General features: G+C 37.2%; 2 protein-coding genes across 3 annotated transcripts in view; one reads left to right on the top strand and one right to left on the bottom strand.

The window, feature by feature from the left end:
- Positions 1 to 1,966: 1,966 nt before the first annotated feature.
- Positions 1,967 to 19,639, bottom strand: LOC140742801 (uncharacterized). Of its 2 annotated transcripts, none has more exons than XM_073073816.1 (11): positions 19,507 to 19,639; positions 16,885 to 17,262; positions 15,999 to 16,179; positions 15,363 to 15,458; positions 14,730 to 14,896; positions 13,951 to 14,159; positions 12,312 to 12,453; positions 10,157 to 10,282; positions 7,748 to 7,872; positions 3,046 to 3,165; positions 1,967 to 2,048 (listed from the first exon to the last, which is right to left on the bottom strand). In XM_073073816.1, exons 2-11 carry the CDS (start codon positions 17,248 to 17,250, stop codon positions 1,979 to 1,981), a joined length of 1,602 nt encoding a protein of 533 aa, XP_072929917.1. In that variant the 5' UTR covers positions 17,251 to 17,262; positions 19,507 to 19,639; the 3' UTR covers positions 1,967 to 1,978. The 2 variants fall into 2 exon arrangements, with proteins under 2 accessions (XP_072929917.1, XP_072929918.1); XM_073073817.1 differs by lacking the exon at positions 1,967 to 2,048 and adding an exon at positions 2,230 to 2,367.
- The window catches only part of LOC140742805 (RNA helicase aquarius), an 86,025-nt gene continuing 82,131 nt past the window's right edge, over positions 17,822 to 21,715 (top strand). The window contains exons 1-3 of the mRNA XM_073073822.1: positions 17,822 to 17,994; positions 19,464 to 19,561; positions 20,329 to 20,485. Coding sequence (XP_072929923.1) covers positions 17,908 to 17,994; positions 19,464 to 19,561; positions 20,329 to 20,485 — 342 coding nt within the window. The 5' untranslated portion in view covers positions 17,822 to 17,907. The remainder of the gene's footprint in view (positions 17,995 to 19,463; positions 19,562 to 20,328; positions 20,486 to 21,715) is intronic.

The following is a 21,715-nucleotide window of genomic DNA, read 5'->3' as shown; positions in this document are numbered from 1 at the left end:
CATTGTCTAAATTGTATTTAACTCGTAGTTAAACGGGAGAATTTTGTTTTAATAATGTAAATTTTGTACAGAAGTTTGTGGTGAGCACTTTTCACTATAGCTCTTACGCGACCAGTGTTGCCAATTCCATGAACTGCGTCCTCTAAATGTAATCCAAAATAGACAGATTCACAAACAAACCGCTAAAAGTAAAACTGATACCGCTGCTTTCATCACTAATGATCAAAAACTGAAAACTTAATAAATAATTTAATGAGCAAACGTTTGCTCACTGACAACCTCCAAACTTTATTTTTACTTAATTTCGGGGGCAGACCCCAAGTTGGCTACACTGCCGATCTGGCCCCACGGGTCTACCGCATCGTGTTGTGACCGTCAGCAATAAGCATTGGACATCCGTCTTTCCGTCGTGGGTTCTCAAAGAGACCCGCGACTTCGACATACGTAACTTTATAACTACATTTAAGTGTAAATTCTTAGCGTTTTCATTGCCATTGGTTACCAAAAAATGACAGGATTTTTTATTGAGACATTGTGTATTATATTCTAGACAAAATACTCATTAGAAAATTGTATAAGCAATTTTGAATAAGCTGATGTACATCGAATTGTTAGGTTCCTCTGTTATAAGTTATTCAAAATTGTTTCTCTAATTGTCTAATGTAAGAAATATTGTAATATAATTATTGTTTAAGCTGTTGTGTCGAAAATAACAAGAACAGGAATAATTTTGTGAAACAATGGCACAAAGATGAACATAAATATTATATATATTATAGATACAGAAATGTGGCTATAAGAGCAATTTTTATAATAAATATTTACTGTTGAAGAAACATGACTTTTATTTTGGTTTGTACGCACTTTTGCAATACCTACCCTACCCAATAAAAACAGCAAAAACACAATCATCAATTACTAACTTTTCTAACCTAACCTAACCTAACCTGCCCTGCCCTACCCAATAAAAACAGCAAAAACACAATCATCAATTACCTAATTGTTAATAAACATTGTTGGTCAAACTTATTGATATTAATAAGTCAAACATACAAATTTACTTATTAATAATCTCCAAAGATCACCCAATAAATACACACAGTCACATCTCAACTCTTTAATAATAAAAACGTGTAAGAAATTCAATTAATTTAATATAGTACAACAAGAATACTTGAAGAAGATGAATATCAAATACAGATAATCATTGCTGATGAACACCTGTACTCCATATATCTTTTGAAATAGTTCAGTAACTTAGTGCTTATTGCCAGATTGAGTTTTCTATACATTTACTAGCTGACCCGGCAAACGTTGTGTTGCGATATGAATAAAAAAATATTAAGGGTGAACAACCCTTATCACTTAGGGGTATGAAAATAGATAGTAGCCGATTCTCAGACCTACTGAATATGACCGTTTCGGACGAGTATGGTAAATAACATTGTGATACTAGAATCTTATATACATAAAAGATATAAAATCCGAACTTGCGTCTAAATGCTTCAATTCAATACTACTAACGCCATCTGTTATCGTGCAGCGTAAACACACACCTTTCACTATTCGGTCAGGTAATACCAAGTTTACCCGGTTAACACGTATGTGTTTTACAGAGGCACTTATTTTATGAAATTGAAGTTGTAAACTAACGTACAGTCCGTAGGTACTGCAGTGGATATCTGTAATTAACCCCATTAAGTTTCTTCTGAGGTCAACTACAAAACTGCAAGTGAATTGTTACTATGAGATCTTTGTTTTTTGTAAGTGCTTCTGACTTAGTACATTCAAACTAGAACGTAGCAGTGCTATACCACTGGTAAAGGCAGAAATATATGTGGTTATGGTATCATCATAGTTTAACACATTCAATCGAATACAGCAGTGCTATGCTGCTGGCAAAGGCAGAAATAGGCGTAGTGATGGTATTGGTCAAACAATTAAGAAAGTACGACCATTTTATATAAGTTCATGTTATCTAAGCTTCTAGGGTTGTAGCTTGAATTCCGTGCAACGTTCTTTTATGTTTCCACATGTCACCAGATCTCCTACGAACAGAATAATTTAATGAGTAATAAGCTACTTTCAAAATTCATAAATTCATAAAATAATATCAAAGTCAGTAACTCAGTACCATCTAATTCTGATCAAAGTCTTCAAAAACATATGAAGGACCTACACTTTATTTTTCGGCTATATTATTCGGTGTTAGTTACCTTAGTATACAAGGTATCAATAATTTAGGCTAAGTGGCAAGCGAACATGTCACGCAACTGCCGCCCGTGGACATTTGCAACACCACAAAACAAGGGTTCTACCTAAAGTCGATCACAGATGCGTTGTCACTCTTGAGCACTGAGATGACATCTGTAAGTCAATCGACCACACCCTTTTACCAAAACGCAAGAACTTCACGCTAAAAAAATGTGACACTGGTGTCTCCCCGGTCAAAACATGCTCGTTCTATATTGCTATGAATATAGACACTATCGGTTACAACCTTTGAGTTTGCGGAGGGACATAGGTTCCCTCTGTGTGTTCTACCGGCTTTACAATGGTAGGTGTTCCGAGGAACTATTTGACCTGGTGCCTACGTCACCATTCCTCCATCGCACCACTCGCCGAAGGATGAAGTTCCATCCACACCAACTGGACTCGTGGCGGTCCTCCACGGTTCGGTTTGCACGGACGTCCTTGCCGCGGACGTGTAAGATGTGGAATGAACTTCCTCCTGAGGTATTCCCGGAGCGCTATGACATGGGGCTCTTCAAAAAAGGTGCAAAAAGAGCTCTCATACAAAGCCGGCGATGCATTGGCGACTCCTCTGGTGTTGCAAATGTCCATAGGCGGCGTTGACTACTTTCCATCAGGTAGCACGTCTGCCTAATCGTTAGGTTAAACGATAAAAAAAAAAAAATCTACGAAAGAATCCGATGTCTATATGGAGTAATCTACATCTACAATAGCTTAATAGCATTTATTCAAATATCAGGAAGGTTTGCATGCGTGTGCATGCGGTCACTGATAAACCTACACAATACTTGCCTAAAAGCAGTTCCACACACGTCGCACTCATGAGGTTTTTCCCCGGTGTGGATGAGCATATGCACTGTCCGTGCGTACGGCCGGCGGAACGCAGCGCCGCATATATCACACCGATATGGCCTGGGGAATGCACATGATTTGAGTATAGGGAAAATGTGAGTAACGTGGCTTGCTTAAACTTTATGGGTTCTACTCAGAAACCGAAAAAGAATATAAGTTGCTAGCTTTTACCAGCGGCTTTGCTCGCCGTCTGAGGATTTTTTATCTATCGCTTGGGATCGGTACTGTTTTTTGGGGGCAAAAGGTATCTTAGGTCATTTTCTAAACCCCTGATTACGTGTGTACAAAATTTCCTGACAAACGATTATATAGTAAAGTCATGAAAATGTAGCAAAGAAACAAATAAACAATCAAACAAGTAATTAATTAAAAAATCAAAAAACCCGACTGCACTATAAAAGCTGAAATAGAATTTCCAAAAACGGTGAAATAGGCGTTTTATTAATTTTATCCAGAAACCCAAATACATAGTTTCATAGTAGGTATCTGCTTCAAAATCAAAAGATGTTCAAACAATATTATCCTATTTTATCCTCGTAGTTCGTTTCCGTTGATCTTTATCACAGCAACACTACTCATTTAGTCAGACAGTCATCTCGATGAGTTATATATATGTATATATTATATAATGTATGTGTAATGTCTTTTTAGTTCCTTTATTTTGATATCCTACTCGATAGGTTTGGGTAACTTTTTTTAAAACGTGTTACTATTTCGCAAAAACAATCCACCATTTACACTCCATAAAATATATAACTTTAGTAATTCAAAGCTCCAGTCATTATTTTACCTCGTAATGGGTAGAATTTCATTATTTTTATCCAACATACCAGATACAAAAGTTCATAGTGTTTGCTTCAAAATTGACGATTGTTTAAATGAACTTTTAACCCTTATTTTACCCTCTACGGGGTTAATTTTTCGGATGGGGATAAATAGGTGTGTCCTTGTTCCTATCCAGAAAGCCAAATACAAAATTTTGTAGCAGTTGCTTCAAAATTAAAGGATTTCAAAAAAACTGTTTTCCCCTATTTTACCCTCTTAGGGGTAGAATTTCCAAAAGGCTTTTCTTAGTACTTATTTACGCTATATAGCGAACCTTTATGCAAAATTTCAGAACTCTAAGTTGAGCGGTTTTGGCTGTACTTTGATTTCTAAAAAATGAAAAAGTCATTTAGTTAGTCAGTCAGTCAGTCACCTTGCTGTTTTATATATATACAAACATGTTTTTATAATCTCCGTTTAATTTTCTTTCATTTGATACTCGATTCGATAGGTTCGGTTAGCTTTTTTTTTTAAATGTGTTACTATTTCGCGCCAAAAATCCGCCATTTTATTTATTTTTTTCTAACACCTATCTAAGGACACTCGGGTCATTGAGATTTATATAATGACACCTTAACTGTCGAAATTCATCCAGCCGTTTGTTAGATCCGATCAAATAAAGAAAGACAAACATACAAGATACGCGCGAAAAACATAACCCTTCCTTGGCAGTCGGGTAATTAACTTTCGCATTTATATTATAAGAAGATTTTAGTACAGGTATTTTATTTTCCGTATTCTTTTCAGAAAACGCTATTAACTGTATATCTACTTATAACAGCGATGAGCATTGAAGTTATAAGTGTTAGTAGCTGCAACGGTGGTCGAACCCTTCTAGTTCTACCGCAGAGTCCCCGTGCCAAATCGATTTTTGCCTATTATTAACAGCAGTGTTGCTGCGTTGAAGCGCTGCTGTGTTCCGCTTTGAAATCCGATATCCGAGGCATTTTAACAAAGTCCTCAGGAGTAGCAACATATCTCAGATAGGAAATCTTATTTGGGTTTGATTACAGACGTCCATGGGCGACGGCCAATTACCATCAGGTGGACTACATGTTCTTTTACTTCTTGCTATAAAAAAAATTGTCTGTTGTCCCACTGCCGTCAACCAAGCCGTAGCATACAACAAAAATACCCACAAAAACAAACCCAGTACCAAACAGATAAACCGGTCATCGTAAGAACCAGAGATAATACCGCCTGATCAGGTTCCTAGCAATACTCAATATTTGCCGTGGGTGCTCTCGCATACAGATTACAGAATTAAGTGGGAACAAACTCTGTTAAATGTTACTACTTACGCCAGTTTATTTGATGACGCAAATGTAGGAAAACCGACTCTGTAGTGGGTGCTATAATTACAAGGATAAATATATTTAGGTATGTATGTATGCCGTTTACTATGTATGAAGCGAGTAAATCGTATTGTTTTTTTTATATAATATAGGAATAGCAGACGAGCATGCAGTCCACCTGATGGTAAGTGGCTACTGCCGCCCATGGACATCTGTAATCAACCCCAGATAGGATTAGATATTCCTACCTGAGATCGGCCACAGATGCGCCGCTACCCCTGAGGACTGAGGCCGATGTCACACAGATTAAGCATAAAAGCTTGTTATTTTATCATTACTGTTTATGTTTATGCCTACCACATGCTATCGCCATCACCCAGGGTCGACTGGCAGAGAATGCCGCATAAGGCATTAAGTTTACCCGTTGTACCCTTTAGTTTAAAGTGTTCAAAAATAAATTAAATGAAAAAGAAAAAAAATGCTTAATAAGCTTTTATTTAACTTTCCTTCTTAATATGTGAGGGTCAAATCTTACAACAGAATTTAAAACCAGCTCACTCTAAGCGACTGAACTGAAATTTTGCATGCACGCTTGCTTTGTATGACATTGTTTAGTAAGTGACGTCATACTAAATCCAATATGGCGGACGCCTAAAAATAGCAGATCAATTATTATTTACGCAACCCCATGATATGGGCGTCAAATGAAAGCATTTCCTGAAAAGAATACGAAAAGAAAATGACCGTACTAAAAAGTTTATTTTAAGAATCATCTTTTTATATAGGTATATTTCTTTTTTATATATTTTTACCACTTACTTTGAGTGTAAGTATTGTATGGGGTCGTAAGTATACTATTTTCCCACGCAGCCGCTAGACTCTTATTAATTAAATGCTAACAATAAATACAGAAGCAAAACATTTTTTCAATATCCTATTATCATTTACTATTTTGCAAGTGTGTAAAGCTGGTTAATATATTAGTTTTATAACCTCTGGCGATGGTATGTGCTCAGCGAGCCGTGGTGATGTTTGAGCCTAATCACTTTATTGTTTACAATCTTCCTGGCGCTTCTTTAATGCTAAGTTTTTTATATTAAGTATATAGGAGTAGTAGACGAGCGTGCATTCCACCTGATGGTAAGTGGCTACTGCCGCCCATGGACATCCGTAATCAACCCCAGGAGGTTGATTACAGAAGTCCACGGGCGGCAGTAGCCACTCACCATCAGATGGACTGCATGCTCGTCTGCTACTCCTATATTATAAAAAAAAGTACGTTTTGTTTGATTCTGGAATTATGTGTTTCCAAACGATCTGATGGTAACTGGCCACTGTTGCAAGGGCATTTGGGCATTTGTAATCGACCCCATATAAAAAAGCGGTGATAGCAGACTGATTAAGAAATTTGGTCTCTTGATCGCACATGGTCCGAGGTTCAAATCCCAGGCACGCATCGATTTTTCAATATTATGTGCGTATTAGAAATCAATTGTCACTTGCTTTAACGGTGAAGGAAAACATGAGGAAACCTGCAGACCTCAGTACTCAGAAAAAAAATATAGCTATGAGAAGTCTGTCAATTATCATGACCAGCGAGGTGGACTATGGTCTAATCCCTCTCATTTTGAGAGGGGACCCTTGGCCTGTGCCACAGTAATGTGTTGATGATGAATACAAAATTAGAGTCCTATGGTTGCCAACTTAAAGGTCATTACATCAATTCATTCGTTCTTTTAGAGTAGCAGACGAGCATGCAGTCCACCTGATGGTAAGTGGTTACTGTCGCCCATGGACATCTGTGATCAACCCCAGATTAGTTACCTTCTTGAGGTCGGTCACTAATACGCCTCTATCCCTGAGGACTAAACTCGAACGTCTCGGAAAAACTATGTCTTAGACCCACCGCCACCACACCTTTCAGACCAGAACTCAGCAGCGCTTAACACTGCTGTTATGAGGTAGCATGGTAGCGGTGGTGCTGCTGGAGTCGAACCACAAAGGGTACTTTCATACCATACAGAGTCAACTGGTCGTTACATTTTGGAAGGTGGTAGAACCCTTTGTGGTTCGACTCCGGCGGCACCACCGCCACACCTATTTCTACCTGATAACAGCAGTGTTGCAGCAGGCGCTGCTGTGTTCCGGTTTGAAGGGTGTGGTAAGGGAGACAGACTTTTCCGAGGCGTTCCAGCTTAGTCCTCAGGGGTAGCGGCGCATCTGTGGCCGACCTCAGGTAGGAATATCTAATCCTATCTGGAGTTGATTACAGATGTCCATGGGCGGCTGTAGCCACTTACCATCAGGTGAACTGCATGCTCGTCTGCTTACCTCATCTTACCTTTTAAACCAGAACAGGTATGTAGGTTCGGGTTTTTATGAGGTAGTAGCGTGGTGGCGGTGGTGCCGCCGGAGTCGAACCACAAAGGGTACTTTAATACCATTCAGAGTCACTTGTGGTTGACATTAAGGTCGTTATCAGTTCATTAGTTCAGAGTAGTGCAGATATGCAGTGTAGTAACCTCTGGTCGGTGTGTATGCGCGCGTGTTCACGCAAGCGTGCCGCCGCGGTGAATGTCTTCGGGCAGGCGGCGCACGCGAACGGCCGCTCCCCCGTGTGCGTCCGCCGATGGTCGTCGCGCTCCACCTGACGCGCGATACACACACAGCAGGGTTAGGAAAATAAGTTTTTTTGTGGGGTAGAAGACGCAGTTCATCTGATGGTAAGTGGCTACTACTGCCCGTGGACATCTATAATCAATCTCCAATACGATTAGAGTTCTATTACTTTTTTATAACAATAGACAAGGTAACAACTGATGCTAATGGGTACGGTGGTAATGAACCTCAGATAAGAGTCCTACTTGAGAACTAAGTCGGAATTCCTCAAGAAGGACTTAGAATAATTGTGTGGAACATGAGTGGCTACTTTTTAAGAAGTAAATGAGCTTCTTCTTCATCAGCAGAAAACATCATCGCTTGACACTCCAGTTACAAGGAAAAAATAGGTATGACGGCGGTGCCATATCGAACAACGAACGACATTAAGTTATCGATGAATGTATCTCTTCAAGTTTCGCTGATATATATATATATAGCGTGTATGTTCTTTAACTATAAATTGATGAACAAGCTCCAAGGATATGATTTACTTACGGTTACATTTTTAAACAAAAGAATAAAAAAAACTTTTGATTCTTTTGTTAACCTTAAAAATAAACTACAATTAATTAATAAACGCCCAGCACGTGAAGAAATAAAAATTGAACCCAATCATTATAAATTTTAAATATAAGCGGACTATGTAATACACAAATATTTGATCAAATACTTAACACCAATGTGTGAGACCGGCGTTACGGGCCGTAAACTAAAAAACTATGGGAACTCACCTCTACGGTGGATGGGTTGCGGAGGAGCTTTTTATGATAAAAGCTCGCTACGTATAATGTGAAGCTTCGCACGGTAGAGTTGGGTTATTGATTGTTTTTTGTGAGTGTTAATAAAATATATAATGCAAGGTAAATAGTGTAATTATAATATATTATGTATCTATATACTCTTTTGTAGCCCCATACATTTACAATTTAATACATATGTATATGTAAAGCGTTTATTTTAAGAACCATTTTTTATAATGCCCCTGTAGCTAGCTAGTAGCTACCTGATGGTCAGTGGCCGTGGCCGCCCATGGACACAAACGAGAATAAAGTCATACCTGAAGTGATAAGGGACAGATTAATCAATCTTAATAAATTTTTGCTTACCATTTACCATGTCTGAAATTTGACAATATATTTAGGCAAAAAGACATTTTTTACTGTAAATTAGTTAACATTGATTTTTAACAACGAGCTTTATTCGAAATTTTGCAATTTAATCCTCAATAGGGGAATGCGTCTGTGGCGGATCTTTGGTAATACTCTGATTCTATCTGGGGTAGATTATATATGTCCATGGTCGGTACTTCTCACTTAGGTACTTTTTGTTAAAGACGGGGAAACCTTCAAAAGGTACCCGGTGCCATGGGCGCAACACATGGTTATGGCACTCTTACCGCACTAAAACCCACCGATGGCCATCCTCGGCGCTGCGTAAAGGACTCCGGGATCTCCAAAGGAACTCTCACTTGGGTACCTACTAAGTCCGATCGACTGTATGTAACATTACTACATCTATAATGTACAAAACAATAATAACATACGATATACAACAATAACAAGGACCCGTACACTCACATGACCTTACCCTTGCAATCTCGTTCTTTAAAGTCAAGGTGCTACTCATTTAAAGCTAAATTCAGCTCCTAACCTAAGTACGTGAAGGTCATTGGACGGTCAGATACATAATTATACAAATACTTACGTAAAATTGAAGTTTCTGCCTGTGATTTCAAAATAAGTAGTTTTTGAGCTCTTTTTAATTAAGGAGGGTTTAATAGATACTACGATTAATTCTTATCATAAAAATATATTTATAACACATATATTATAACTATAATTATATACAACAAAAACTTTATTTATGTTCATTTGCACAATACTAATAATATAAAAAGCTTTTTTAAAAGCTTAGGTATATGTTTGTATAGGTATAATACTCCTAAGTACCTATAAGAGTAACTGATTTAAGATTTTTGCTTGCGACTAGGTTTTAGTAAAAAATGTACCTATCTATATTGTTTAAATATTAGGTACATATATAGCCTCTGTCTTTCCCATAATTTAGAAGAATCCAACGACACCCTATGTTAAATCCGTCACACCATTTGCGCTGTAGAGCGTGCTAAATAATAAAACATATGTATGCCTTATTCTGGGTAATGTTTTACGAGCGTATATATGTACATACACTCGAAAAACATTACCCTCCGCTGTTGGGTTAGGAAGAGATAAATATAGGTTATAGATAGGTCAGATAAGTAAGCTTACCTTCACTTTAAACGCCTTTGGGCAGAGGTCACAGGGATAGGGCCGTTCCCCCGTGTGCATGCGCATATGGATCGCTAGATGTCCTGACTGGTTGAAGCGGCGGCCGCAAACCCGACATGGGTAGCCCTGGATCAGTCATTAGCAATCATTATCAATGTTTAACGAATGCCTTACAGAGGGAGATCTTAGTTTTCAGGAGGACTTCGAGTAGATAGAATCACTGTTCTATATAAGCAGGTGAACTGTATGCGAATATAACATTTATTCTGGTCCTCATCATCATCATCAACCCATTACTGTCCCACTGCTGGGCACGGGTCTCCTCTCAGAATGAGAAGGATAAGGCCATAGTCCACCGCGCTGGCCAAGTGCATATTGATAGATTCTGGTCCTCAGGGGAAACAAATAGCTGCCAATCCATTAGATGGTAAGTGGCTACTGCCGTTCATGGTAAGGTAATCAACCGTAATAACATTAGATTCCTACCTGTTGTCGGCTACAGATACGTTGCTACCCCTGGCGACTAAGGTATAACGCCTCGGAGAAGTAAGTCTCCCTTAAAAACCCCTTAAACCAGAACACAGCAGCGCTGATAACGTCTCGGTCAAGTATGTCTCCCTTACCATACCCTCAAACCAGAACACAGCAGCGCTGATTATAGCTGGTATTATGCAGAAAATAACCACAGTATTCGCGCTGCTGTTTCGATGCAATACAAATGACTGGAAGACATTATTTAAAAATAGGTATAAACTCAATTTATTTAATCGGAGCTTTTTCCTTAAGCCTGGAAAGTCGTACCCAAACTGATAATATTGATAAACAATATCGTAAGTCAACAGGCCACTAAAACAAATGATACATAATGTTTTCCATATAACTGAATACTTATTTTATAATATCTAGGAATCGCAGACGAGCATACAGTCCACCTAATGGTAAGTTTTCCCCTTCAAGCTAACACAGTACAAAGACAGTTAATTTAAGCCAAAATTATATAGACGATTACACAAAAACAGACACACTGGCCATTTACCATCAGGTAGCCTTTTTTTTTTTGTTCACGAGGGGGAAACCTTCAAAAGGTACCCGGCGCCGTGGGAGCGACGCAGGGTTATGTGGGATTTTTACCGCACTAAAACCCCCCGGTGGCCGTCCTCGGCGCTGCGTAGAGGGCCCCGCGATCTCCAAAGGAACGCAACCGGGGTCCTCTTAGCGCGTAGCCCCGTCGGGCTCCGCCCAGGTGAGCTTGACGCTCGCCACACCATCTGGTGCGTACGACGGTATGCGACCACACATACCGCCGCCTTTCCCGGGGTCGCTTACCGGGCGGTTCGAGCTCCCACTCTTACCGCCCGCAACCCCGGAAGCCCCCTTTTAGTTGCCTCTTACGATAGGCAGCGTATACCGTAGCCCTATTCTGGTCCTGAAACTACAGGGACACCATCAGGTAGCCTGCATGCTCGTCCGCTACTCCTATATTATAAAAAAATACATAACATAAATCTGTCTGGATCTGTGTGTTTGTGTAATAAATTCATCATTCAGATATCAGTCTGTCCAGGAATCGAACCCGGAACTCTCTACACGTACACCGGTACGTTGGTCGCTCCGCCATGGTAGCATCGTGTGTTCCGTAACTTAAAGGTTTTTGTGTCAACCACGAGGGTACCGCTAAGTGGGTCAAGGTGCTTCCGTACTCCTGACAGCTTTGACACAGTTTGGATTTGAGATTATACCTATTTGTTATAAGTATAATCTAATACCTATTTCTATCCAGTAACAGAAGTGTTAAGTGTTACAGTGTTCCAATTTGAGGGGTGTGGTAAGGGAGATATACTTTTCAGACGTATTTCAGCTTAGTCCTCATTGGTAGCGGCACATCTGTAGCCGATCTCAGGTAGGAAAAGAATGTTATCTGGGATTGATTACAGTTGTCCATGGACGGCAAAAGTCACTTACCATCAGGTGGACTTCATGCTCGTCTGCTACTTCTATATTAAATATATAAAATAAATGGCATGCCTGTGTGTCTGTCATGTACCACGTCTGTAAATATAAATGGGGCCTCTAAGTTGAATATAAGAGACAGCTTCATTTTCGTAATATTTTCCGAACCACAGGACAGGCCTCCATATACATGGTGCCTACTCACCGGCTTGGTAATCTTGTGCATTTTCTTGTGTGTGTGCAGTGCACAGACGCTGCCCAGGACCTTGTCGCACTCTTCACACACATACGCCAAGACAGGAGCGCCCTCTGGTCGGTCTTCGCCGCGTTTGTGGCGGTAGAGCTCCCTACGAGAGACATTACTACTTAATATGTAAAAATCTAAACATGTATAAATCGGTTTCCTGTACATAATTTTATGAGTGTGTTGAATTGGTTTCCGCTTGAAAGTGTGTTGAAATAAAAAAGAATCATTTTTATGGGTAGAGCTACGACTATCTGGCCTTAAAATTTTGAATTATATATGAATGGCCGAGGAACGAACCCAAAGTCCTCTGCATGGTCGCTCCGGCAATATTTCTTATTAGTATATTTTAAATTATATATCATAATTCAAATTTAAGTATTATTTATTTAATATTTTTTATGCCTTTAGATAAATACATTTACTTAATTTAATTTATAACATTCAAAGATATACGCTCAAAAATTGTAAACAAAATTATGAGACATACATACCTATATGGCAGAGAATTATAAAAATAGAAATATCGCACTGAGATACAAAAATAGAATATGTAGACTACCTCAATAGCACAACGTAGCTGATTGTAAAGGTGGGTATTGACTAGGACTTTAATAATAATTAATTATAGAGTGACACTCTATAATTAATTATTATTACTGGTTATATAAAGCATTATTAAATAATAGATTGTTTGGTTCTGAGGACCTTTAGCAAATGTGTTTAGGGGCCCCTCAAAATCGGAGGCCCGGGGAGGACCGGCCCTTCCAACCCCCCACCCCTTAAGCCACTAGAGGGGTGTCCTTTCTATTATTGAAAAGAGTAACATGTTTGTAACTTTTGTATCTGTGTTGTAAAGCTTGGATCAACTCAATGCACAAACTACGCACTGTAAGTAACTTAAAAATTGAATTATAATTACCAAAAATGTAGCAAACTAATAAGAAATCCGCTTGATGATAAGTCAGATAAAATTGGAGTCCTAGTACGGCCACGCCGATTATCAGATAAGTGTTTGAACAGTTACATTACACGTCAAGTCAGTATCCACCTTAAGAACCGCAATTCCACATAGTTGCTATACATATAGGTACATACATACTACTATATGTATAGGCACCGCGTCGTTCTTGCCGCGTAATTAACGGTATGTGCCATTAGTTCTTACTGATTCAAACTACATGTTACAAGTATTGTAAGTTTTGCAACGTGTAAAATATTGAGAATAAAATACACTACATAATTGCGGAAATATAGCTAGAATTTGTACGACAGTGAAGCAGAAACGCTTGACACTGCTGCGATGAAGCAGTATTATGGCTGCTGTAATAATACATAATAGAAATTTAAAAAATGCAAATTTTGCTTGTACGGAACCCTCAAGGTGCGGGTTTCACTTGCACTTGGCCAATTATTTTACCTCCTGAAAATATTTATTCATAAGTATTTACGCGGTGTTTACTTATTACGCAGTATTACGCTATCCCTGTCAATGCATAATTTTTATTTTGCGTAAATATGGAACATAGTATCAATGAATTATAGAAACTTTACACGTCTTCATTGTAACTTAATATTAATATTAATGAAGAAGTAGTACCTGGCCGTAGCAAATAGTTGGTTACAAGAACCACAGTTCCACATTTTGTTGCTATTACTATTTGTGTAGGCGCGGCGTCGCACCGGCCTTGCGCAGTCACTCGTATGTGCTCTCAGCTCCTCCAAAGACACAAATTGTAAATTGCATCTGTTACATGGATACGTTTTGTACGCTTGTTGTGGTTCCTCTGATTCTATGTTAAGGTCCGCCTGAAAACAATATAATTCAAAATAATACACAAACACTTACGAAATTTATCATTATTACTTAAGTACACAAGTACCTACCTAGTAGGTACTTCATACTTACTTATTTTGTAAGATTGTTTAGCTACAGTATTAATGTACCCGCACTTATGGGGCCTATAGCGCACCCCTTTAATATCTCCGCCTCTGGCAGCCACCCCTGCGATCATCCCCTAGCTACGACACAGAGCATTGGGCCAATTCGAAATTTAAACTTTTAATTTTTATTACGTTTGCTCTACAAACACCATTAGATATATGAAAACATAGCTTATAATTTATATAGATGGCAATCTCATATGAATATTTGTAAGTAGGCATGAAATGATGATGTAGGTAGGTATGCGTAATGCAAAAAAGCGGAAAAAAATACAAAAGTTGGAGGGAACTATTCAAGGGAAATACTCCAATTATACACAATCCCTTTCAAATAATATATATATTCATTTATGTACACACTATCGCTTCACCAATGGGTACATTTTTCCGTCGCACGTCTAAAAAGTATAACTTCAGTAAATATTTGATCCTTACCAATTGTTCAGTATAGTTTTCTTCATGTCCGAAGCAGGTCAGCTTATGTCTGTCCAGGGCCTCACCGTCCGCGAACAAATAGTTACAAGAGTCGCAGACAAACATGCTATGGAGCTTGCGCGAAGCCACGCTGCCCTTGCCATTGCCGTCGGTACAACATAACTGTTCTGCAATATTTATTCTAATAAAATAAAATAAAAAAAATGTTCAGCTGCGTAATGCTTGTCAAACCAAATTAACGTTGCAAATTTAACGGTGTGGATAGAGCACTTGGCTTGATTTGTATATGCTTGCAAGCACTCGTAGCATAGCTTGATCAAGCCAAACGTTTATAGAAATTTAGAGTTTTCAAATCTACATTTTTAGCTAGATTCTATTTTAGCAAATTTTCTATTCAGCACTCGCAATCATCTTTTATTATTATTTATTCGGGCTCCGCTCAGGTGAGCTTGCCGCTCGGCACACTATACCGCCGTCCTGCCCGGGGTCGCTGGCCGGGCGGTTCGAGCTCGCAATCTGGCCGCCCACAGCTCCGGAAGCCCACTTTTAGCCCGCCTCTTACGACAAGCAGAGGTTACCTTAGCCCTATTCTGGTCTGAGAAATACGTAAATGAGGGATGTTTGTGTACTTACCAGTTGGTTCCGTTTCTAAGGCGGTTGACAAAACTCGCTCACACAGGCAGCATACGAGCCACTCACATTCGAAACTCTCGCCGCCATTATTGGGATCTAAAACAACATGACGACTTAATTGCAAAAAATATAAGTCTGAGTAATAGCAACAGGTAGGTATATAATCATGCTTTCAAAATAATTATTTGTAAGTATTTTCATAGCAGAGTACCATGCAGTCGATCTGATGATAAGTGGTCATTGCCATAGATGTCTGTAACCAATCCAATACAGAATAAGGGTTGCAGGTAACTGAAATCGATCAAAGATTCATTGCCACTCCTGAGGACCAAGATGTTCGCCTAGTAGGTATATAAGTCATTTATCTATACTAATATTATAAAGAGGAAAACTTTGTTTGTTTGTTTGATTGTAATGAATAGGCTCAAAAACTACTGGACCGATTTTAATAATTCTTTCACCACTCGACAGCTACATTATCCACGAGTAACATAGGCTATATTTGATAAATAGATTTTGTGCGGTACAAAGTTTGCCGGGTCAGCTAGTTCCTAATAAGTAGGTAAATCAATTATCATATTTTATTAAGCATTTATTATCGATTCATTAAAATTTAAACAAAGGACAATCACAAACCTTCAGCCACTTGCGTCTCATCAATATTACCAACGAGGAGGCTTTGATTTTGTCCCGTCACACTATCAGAGGCGTGTACGGAGATTGTATGATCGAGTAGGTCGACGTCGGTGGTAAATATTTCATGACACACGACGCACGAGTGTAAAGCTAATAAGTCAGGCCCATTGTTTTCTGTGTCCTGGAATTCGAGGATTTGCTATTTAAAAGTTCATCATCATAAGTCTTTAAATAATTTATATTGGGATTTCCCACGCGGGTCTTTACGTAAAGGTAAACCACTCCTCGCGGCTAGCCATGGTAGGTACCTATTCTCTCAAAATAAGCTTGTGTGGTAAAGTAGTGGACTAAGGTCGTCGGGGCCCGCGGCGGAAAGTTGAATGGAGGCCCCCAGTCTAAAAAGTTGATTTGATTTTGCAGAATTACAGATTAATATCTCATAGACTTATACGTCGCCGGCAAATACGTATTTCAACGATGGTGATTAGTCCGTCGACCTTTTTTTTTAGCAACTGCAACTGTGTTTGGAGCCCCTAGCCCCCTGCCCGCGGCGGACTGCCCCTTGTGCCCCCCTTAGCCCGCCAGAGAATCTACCACATAGAAAATACTCTGATAAAGAACTCGCATACTTTCAGGTATTTAGTTTTATCATTATGTATTGGTTGATTACACTTGTCAAAAATAATTGCAAAATAGGTAAAGTTTGGTACCGGCAAAATCTCGGATTTGAATCGGGAACTTTAACTTACTAAACTGTCAATCTGCTACTAATTATGATACACTGGCAATACTTAAAAATATCATATGTAATACAAGTGTTCTGAGAATAATAATAGATATGAAAGCCTGCTTTGACCAGAACGAGAGTTTCAGAAAATAAAATAACCTTATCATTTTCAGACGATACTTGCAACGGGAGTAAGAATTGGTTCACTGTGTTCTCGTCTAACAAAGTCGACTCGTAATTAAACAAGTTATCGGACTGCACTACAGACAGTTCAGTTATTTGGTCAGTTGAACCGATATCTAGGAGTGAAGTGTTTTCAACACTAAAATATCTGCCCATTAGATTGGAACTGAAGGAAAGTTCGCTCTCTACGGATGATATTATTTGCTCTGTTACTTCTACGAGATCTCTGTCCATAGAAACCGAATTGCTTGCTGGTTCGAAAAGTAAATCGTCGGGGCCATAGTGCTCTCGTAGTGTGTCGGTTAATTCTTTGTATGGATAATCTGGAGGATCGAACATCATTTTTGTAAATATCTGAAACAAGAAATATTTACGTGGTACATTTGTACACAGTCTCTACTGTATTGATAATTTAGTGATATATGGCTATTTTCATAAGAGATGAAGGGTGTCAGTAGCCACTTATTATTAGGTGGACGAGGTGGTCCTATACGTCTTTGCTATTACTGCATAAAAAATGTATCATGTCCAAGACACCTTGCTAGCTTATGGAAAAAAAAATCATAAATAAGACAAGAAAAGCGGACATTTCGTTCATCAGTACAGAAGAGCTAGTACTCATAACGTCTGCACTATACTTATTTTGTCCGCAAACTGTCGGTAGTGCCGGGTCTATTATTTGACGAATGGTAAAACCGTCTTGCCGACCTAATGTGAACTAGCACTAACAGTTAAAACGCATAGTAAAAAAATAATTATTGTTATAAAATACAATTTTCTGTTTTTAAGTAAACTACACTATTCATAGACATTTTTATACCGTTTACGAGTTATAAAAAAGTTTAAAAGTTACTAATGGCAATTTCAGAACGTTAAAAAGTTTATAGATAATGTCACTGTCAATTGTCAAATTGCTTGACACCTGTTGTCCGAGTATTGTTGATATTGATGTCGGCTTACTTGTTTTTAAATACAATACATAAAAATTAGTTCGTTAACATGAAGACTGAAACAGCACCGCCTGCAGATAAACCCAAAATACCATTACCTACCGTTGCTCAGATCAACGCAGATAGGATAACACAGGTACGTTTCAAAAGTGAGGTTAAAAATAGTATTGCTCAATAATTTAGGAAGTATTTCTTCTTTTAGGCAAGTTAGTACATAACTATTGTGTATTTATCTCTATAAGCTACTGAAGAAACTATGTATGTAGCCAATAACACCTTCGGGGCATATTTTATTTGTTATTATCAAAACTACTCTATTACTTTTTGTTTCTGAGTTAGCGTGGTCTTTCCCTTTTTTAAGGCTCATTTTTTGCAACATAATAATTTTGTTATATTTTCTATACTTGTTTGTGTAATACATTACGGTTAAATCATATTTTCGTATATATTATTAGCAAATTAATAATATGATTATGAGTTTGAACAGCTGCTCCTAATGATACCCTAACCTAACTTAATGTCGTATTCAAAACATGTTGTACATAGCGGATTTTTTGAAGTTCAAAATCAAGGAAGGAAGGAAACGCCGCCAGCGTTTTGGGAACCATGCCTCACACGGCAATTTTAGATGGCTTATTTTATTTATAATTTTCTTGTATATATTTTGTAAATAAGTCCATTTTTAGTTTATATTTAACATTTAATGTATGTTAGTAATTAAAAATGTATTAATTAATAAACGCAATAAATTCATAATAAATCAATATGATCTTCTAATTTTCAATAATATACACTTAACATAATGCATGGTTTAAAACTAGAACTATGCTCTATTTTTTGTCTAATAATGCCTTCTACATATAAACAAAATATACTATCAATCCCACATTATCTACAGATGGCCTTAGACATCTGCAACACTATACAGTGTACTGTACTGCAAAGTCATGCATACATACATACATTTATAATAAGACCAATATTTCTAATCAAGACATTATTCTTATTAAAAAATTCAGTCTACAATTCTGGTAAAAAAACCCCAATTAGTCTAAAAGTAGATATTATAGAAATTCAAGTTATAGTAAGGTGTAATAACTGTCATAATATATGCATCATAGATTTAGAGAATAGGTGTATACATCACATACAAAATACACTTGAATAAAAAGGATTAGCTACAATATTATTGATCTTCATATAGAAAGTCCTGTTTGTTATATATATATCACAATAATAATGTGTCTACCCCTTCATGTGTTACAACAAAGAACAGTGTCAGAGGATGCCTCCTGCAATATATAATCATTTAGCAGTTTAAGTTAGCATAGAATTACTCATTAGTCTTATAGTAGGCTAGATTGTAATTAATATAAAGTACCTTATTATACATTTGGTACTTCATACATAAAAATGTAGATGGCACTATAAAAATTTAAAGTATATTTTTTACATATTCTACTACATATGTGTAATAATATCATGTTGGTTGCAAGGAATAATATATATTTGTAGTAGCCAACTGGTATTTATATAATAGTAACAGTAACAAAATCTAGATAACTTGTCTCATTGAATTGTAAATCCACATGGTTGCCTCCACAGCTCGCCAGCCAGTACTGGTCACCGCAATCCAAGAACCACTTACCTTATGATGCCTCGATTGTGGAATCTATTTATCTTGCGGAGATTATTGGGTCCGGGTATGTATATTTTAGTATTTTTTCAAAATTTCACTCCTAAGTCTAAGCCACACTGAATTGAACAATTGAAGAATTCAGGGTCAACGGCCTAATGGATTGAGGGCAGTGACCTATTTTTGTTTTTAAATAAAACAGTTTTGATGCATTCCAGTCAATTGTTATGATTTTTTTAAATATTTAAAGAGGTATTTTAAAATATACTAATATGTAATGTTAAATAAACTGGTTTTAATAATTCAAATAAATTTATTTAAAAAATGTCTACTTGAATATATCAGAATTACAATAGGTATTATTTTCACTTTTGAAAATTCAATTCAACATAAATATGTTGCAAGGATGAAATTTAAATGCATATTTTACTTCCCACCTGGTTATTTGAATAAATTTCACTACTAATTTCTATTGTCATTTTTAGAATCCTTTGAATGTTGCATTGTTGTAGTTCAGTATTATGGTTTTTATAACTCAATATTTAAAATATATTTGATGGAAATAAAATATGCTATTATATTGTTTAATATCATGTTTTATATGTAACAGGTGTCATTTAAGTTCTTAAGTGGGGTAAATTCCCTAATTAAGTAAAGCTAGTAATTATCAGAATAAAATGTTTGTATACTATCTTAGTATACTAAGTATCTTTGTATTACTAAGTTATCTTGGTAATGTCCAATATCTTCTTTTACCTTATTATTTATTAGAAGTCTACAAAACTGGAACCACAATGATATAACAGTACTCATAATAAACGAAATTGTTTTCAGTTTTGCAGTACGCAGGATCATGATGCTGGAGTTCTCTCAGTACCTGGAGAACTACTTATGGCCGCACTATGAGTCTGACAGAGCTACACATGCTCATATGATGTCTATCATTGTAATGATCAATGAAAAGTTCAGGGAAAGAGTGCCAGCTTGGCAGGTATGGTATCTTCATTATTTTTTAGATGTTTTAAAAATTGCTTCTTTGTAACACAGTAATTTAAATAGTACAAGCAAGATTACATTTAAAGCTGGTAATACAGTGGTCACTATTCTATGTTCTAATTACACAAGTAATTAATTTAAAAAATCAAAAACCCGACTGCATCAAAAAGGCTGAAGTAGAATTTGCAAAAGCAGTGAAATAGGCATTTCATTATTTTTATCCAGAAAGCCAAATACAAAGTTTCATAGTAGGTGTCTGCTTCAAAAACAAAAAATGTTAAAACAATATTATCCTATTTTATTTTATCCTCTTAGTGTTCATTTACGCTATATAAAGAACCTATGTGTAAAATTCCAGCACGCTTAAGTTCAGCGGTTTCCCTTTGCGTTGATCTCTGGCACATCAACTCTCTCATTTAGTCAGACAGTCATCTCGATGTGTATATACGAGTATATCTGTACTAGCTGACCCGGCAAACGTTGTGTTGCCATATAAATAAAAAAATGTTAAGGATGAACAACCCTTATCACTTAGGTGTAAAAAAAATAGATAGTGGCCGATTCTCAGACCTACTGAATATGTATATAAAATTTGGTGAAAATCGGTGAAGCCGTTTCGGAGGAGTACGGTCGAGAACTTTATATATAAGATATATTATATAATGTATGTGTAATCTCCTCTTAATTTCCTTTATTTTGACACCCTACTCGATAGGTTTGGTTAACTTTTTTAAAACGTGTTACTATTTCGCGAAAAAATTCACCATTTACGGTCTATAAAATATATAACTTCAGTAAATCAAAGTTTCGGTCATTATTTTACCTCGTTAGAGGTAGCATTTCATTATTTTTATCCAACAAGCCTGATACAAAATGTCATAGTGTTTGCTTCAAAATTGACGATAGTTCAAATGAACTTTTAACCCTTATTTTACCCTCTACGGGGTTGATTTTTCGGAGGGAGATAAATAAGTGCGTCCTTGTTCCTATCCAGAAAGCCAAATACAAAATTTTATAGTAGTTGCTTCAAAATTAAAGGATTTCAAAAAAACTGTTTTCCCCTATTTTACCCTCTTAAGGGTAGAATTTCCAAAAGGCCTTTCTTAGTACTTATTCAAGCTATATAGAGAACCTGTGTGCAAAATTTCAGAACTGTAAAGTCCTTAGTTTAGGCTGTACGTTGATTTCTGAAAAATGAAAAAGTCATTTAGTTAGTCAGTCAGTC

Source organism: Epargyreus clarus, unplaced genomic scaffold (genome assembly GCF_041222505.1).
Source record: "Epargyreus clarus isolate Ecla_fem2 unplaced genomic scaffold, WU_Ecla_fem_2.2 ptg000006l, whole genome shotgun sequence".
Taxonomy (NCBI): Eukaryota; Metazoa; Arthropoda; class Insecta; order Lepidoptera; family Hesperiidae; genus Epargyreus; species Epargyreus clarus.
The sequence above is the reverse complement of the archived record's forward strand: the minus strand, read 5'-3'. Positions and strand labels throughout refer to the sequence as shown.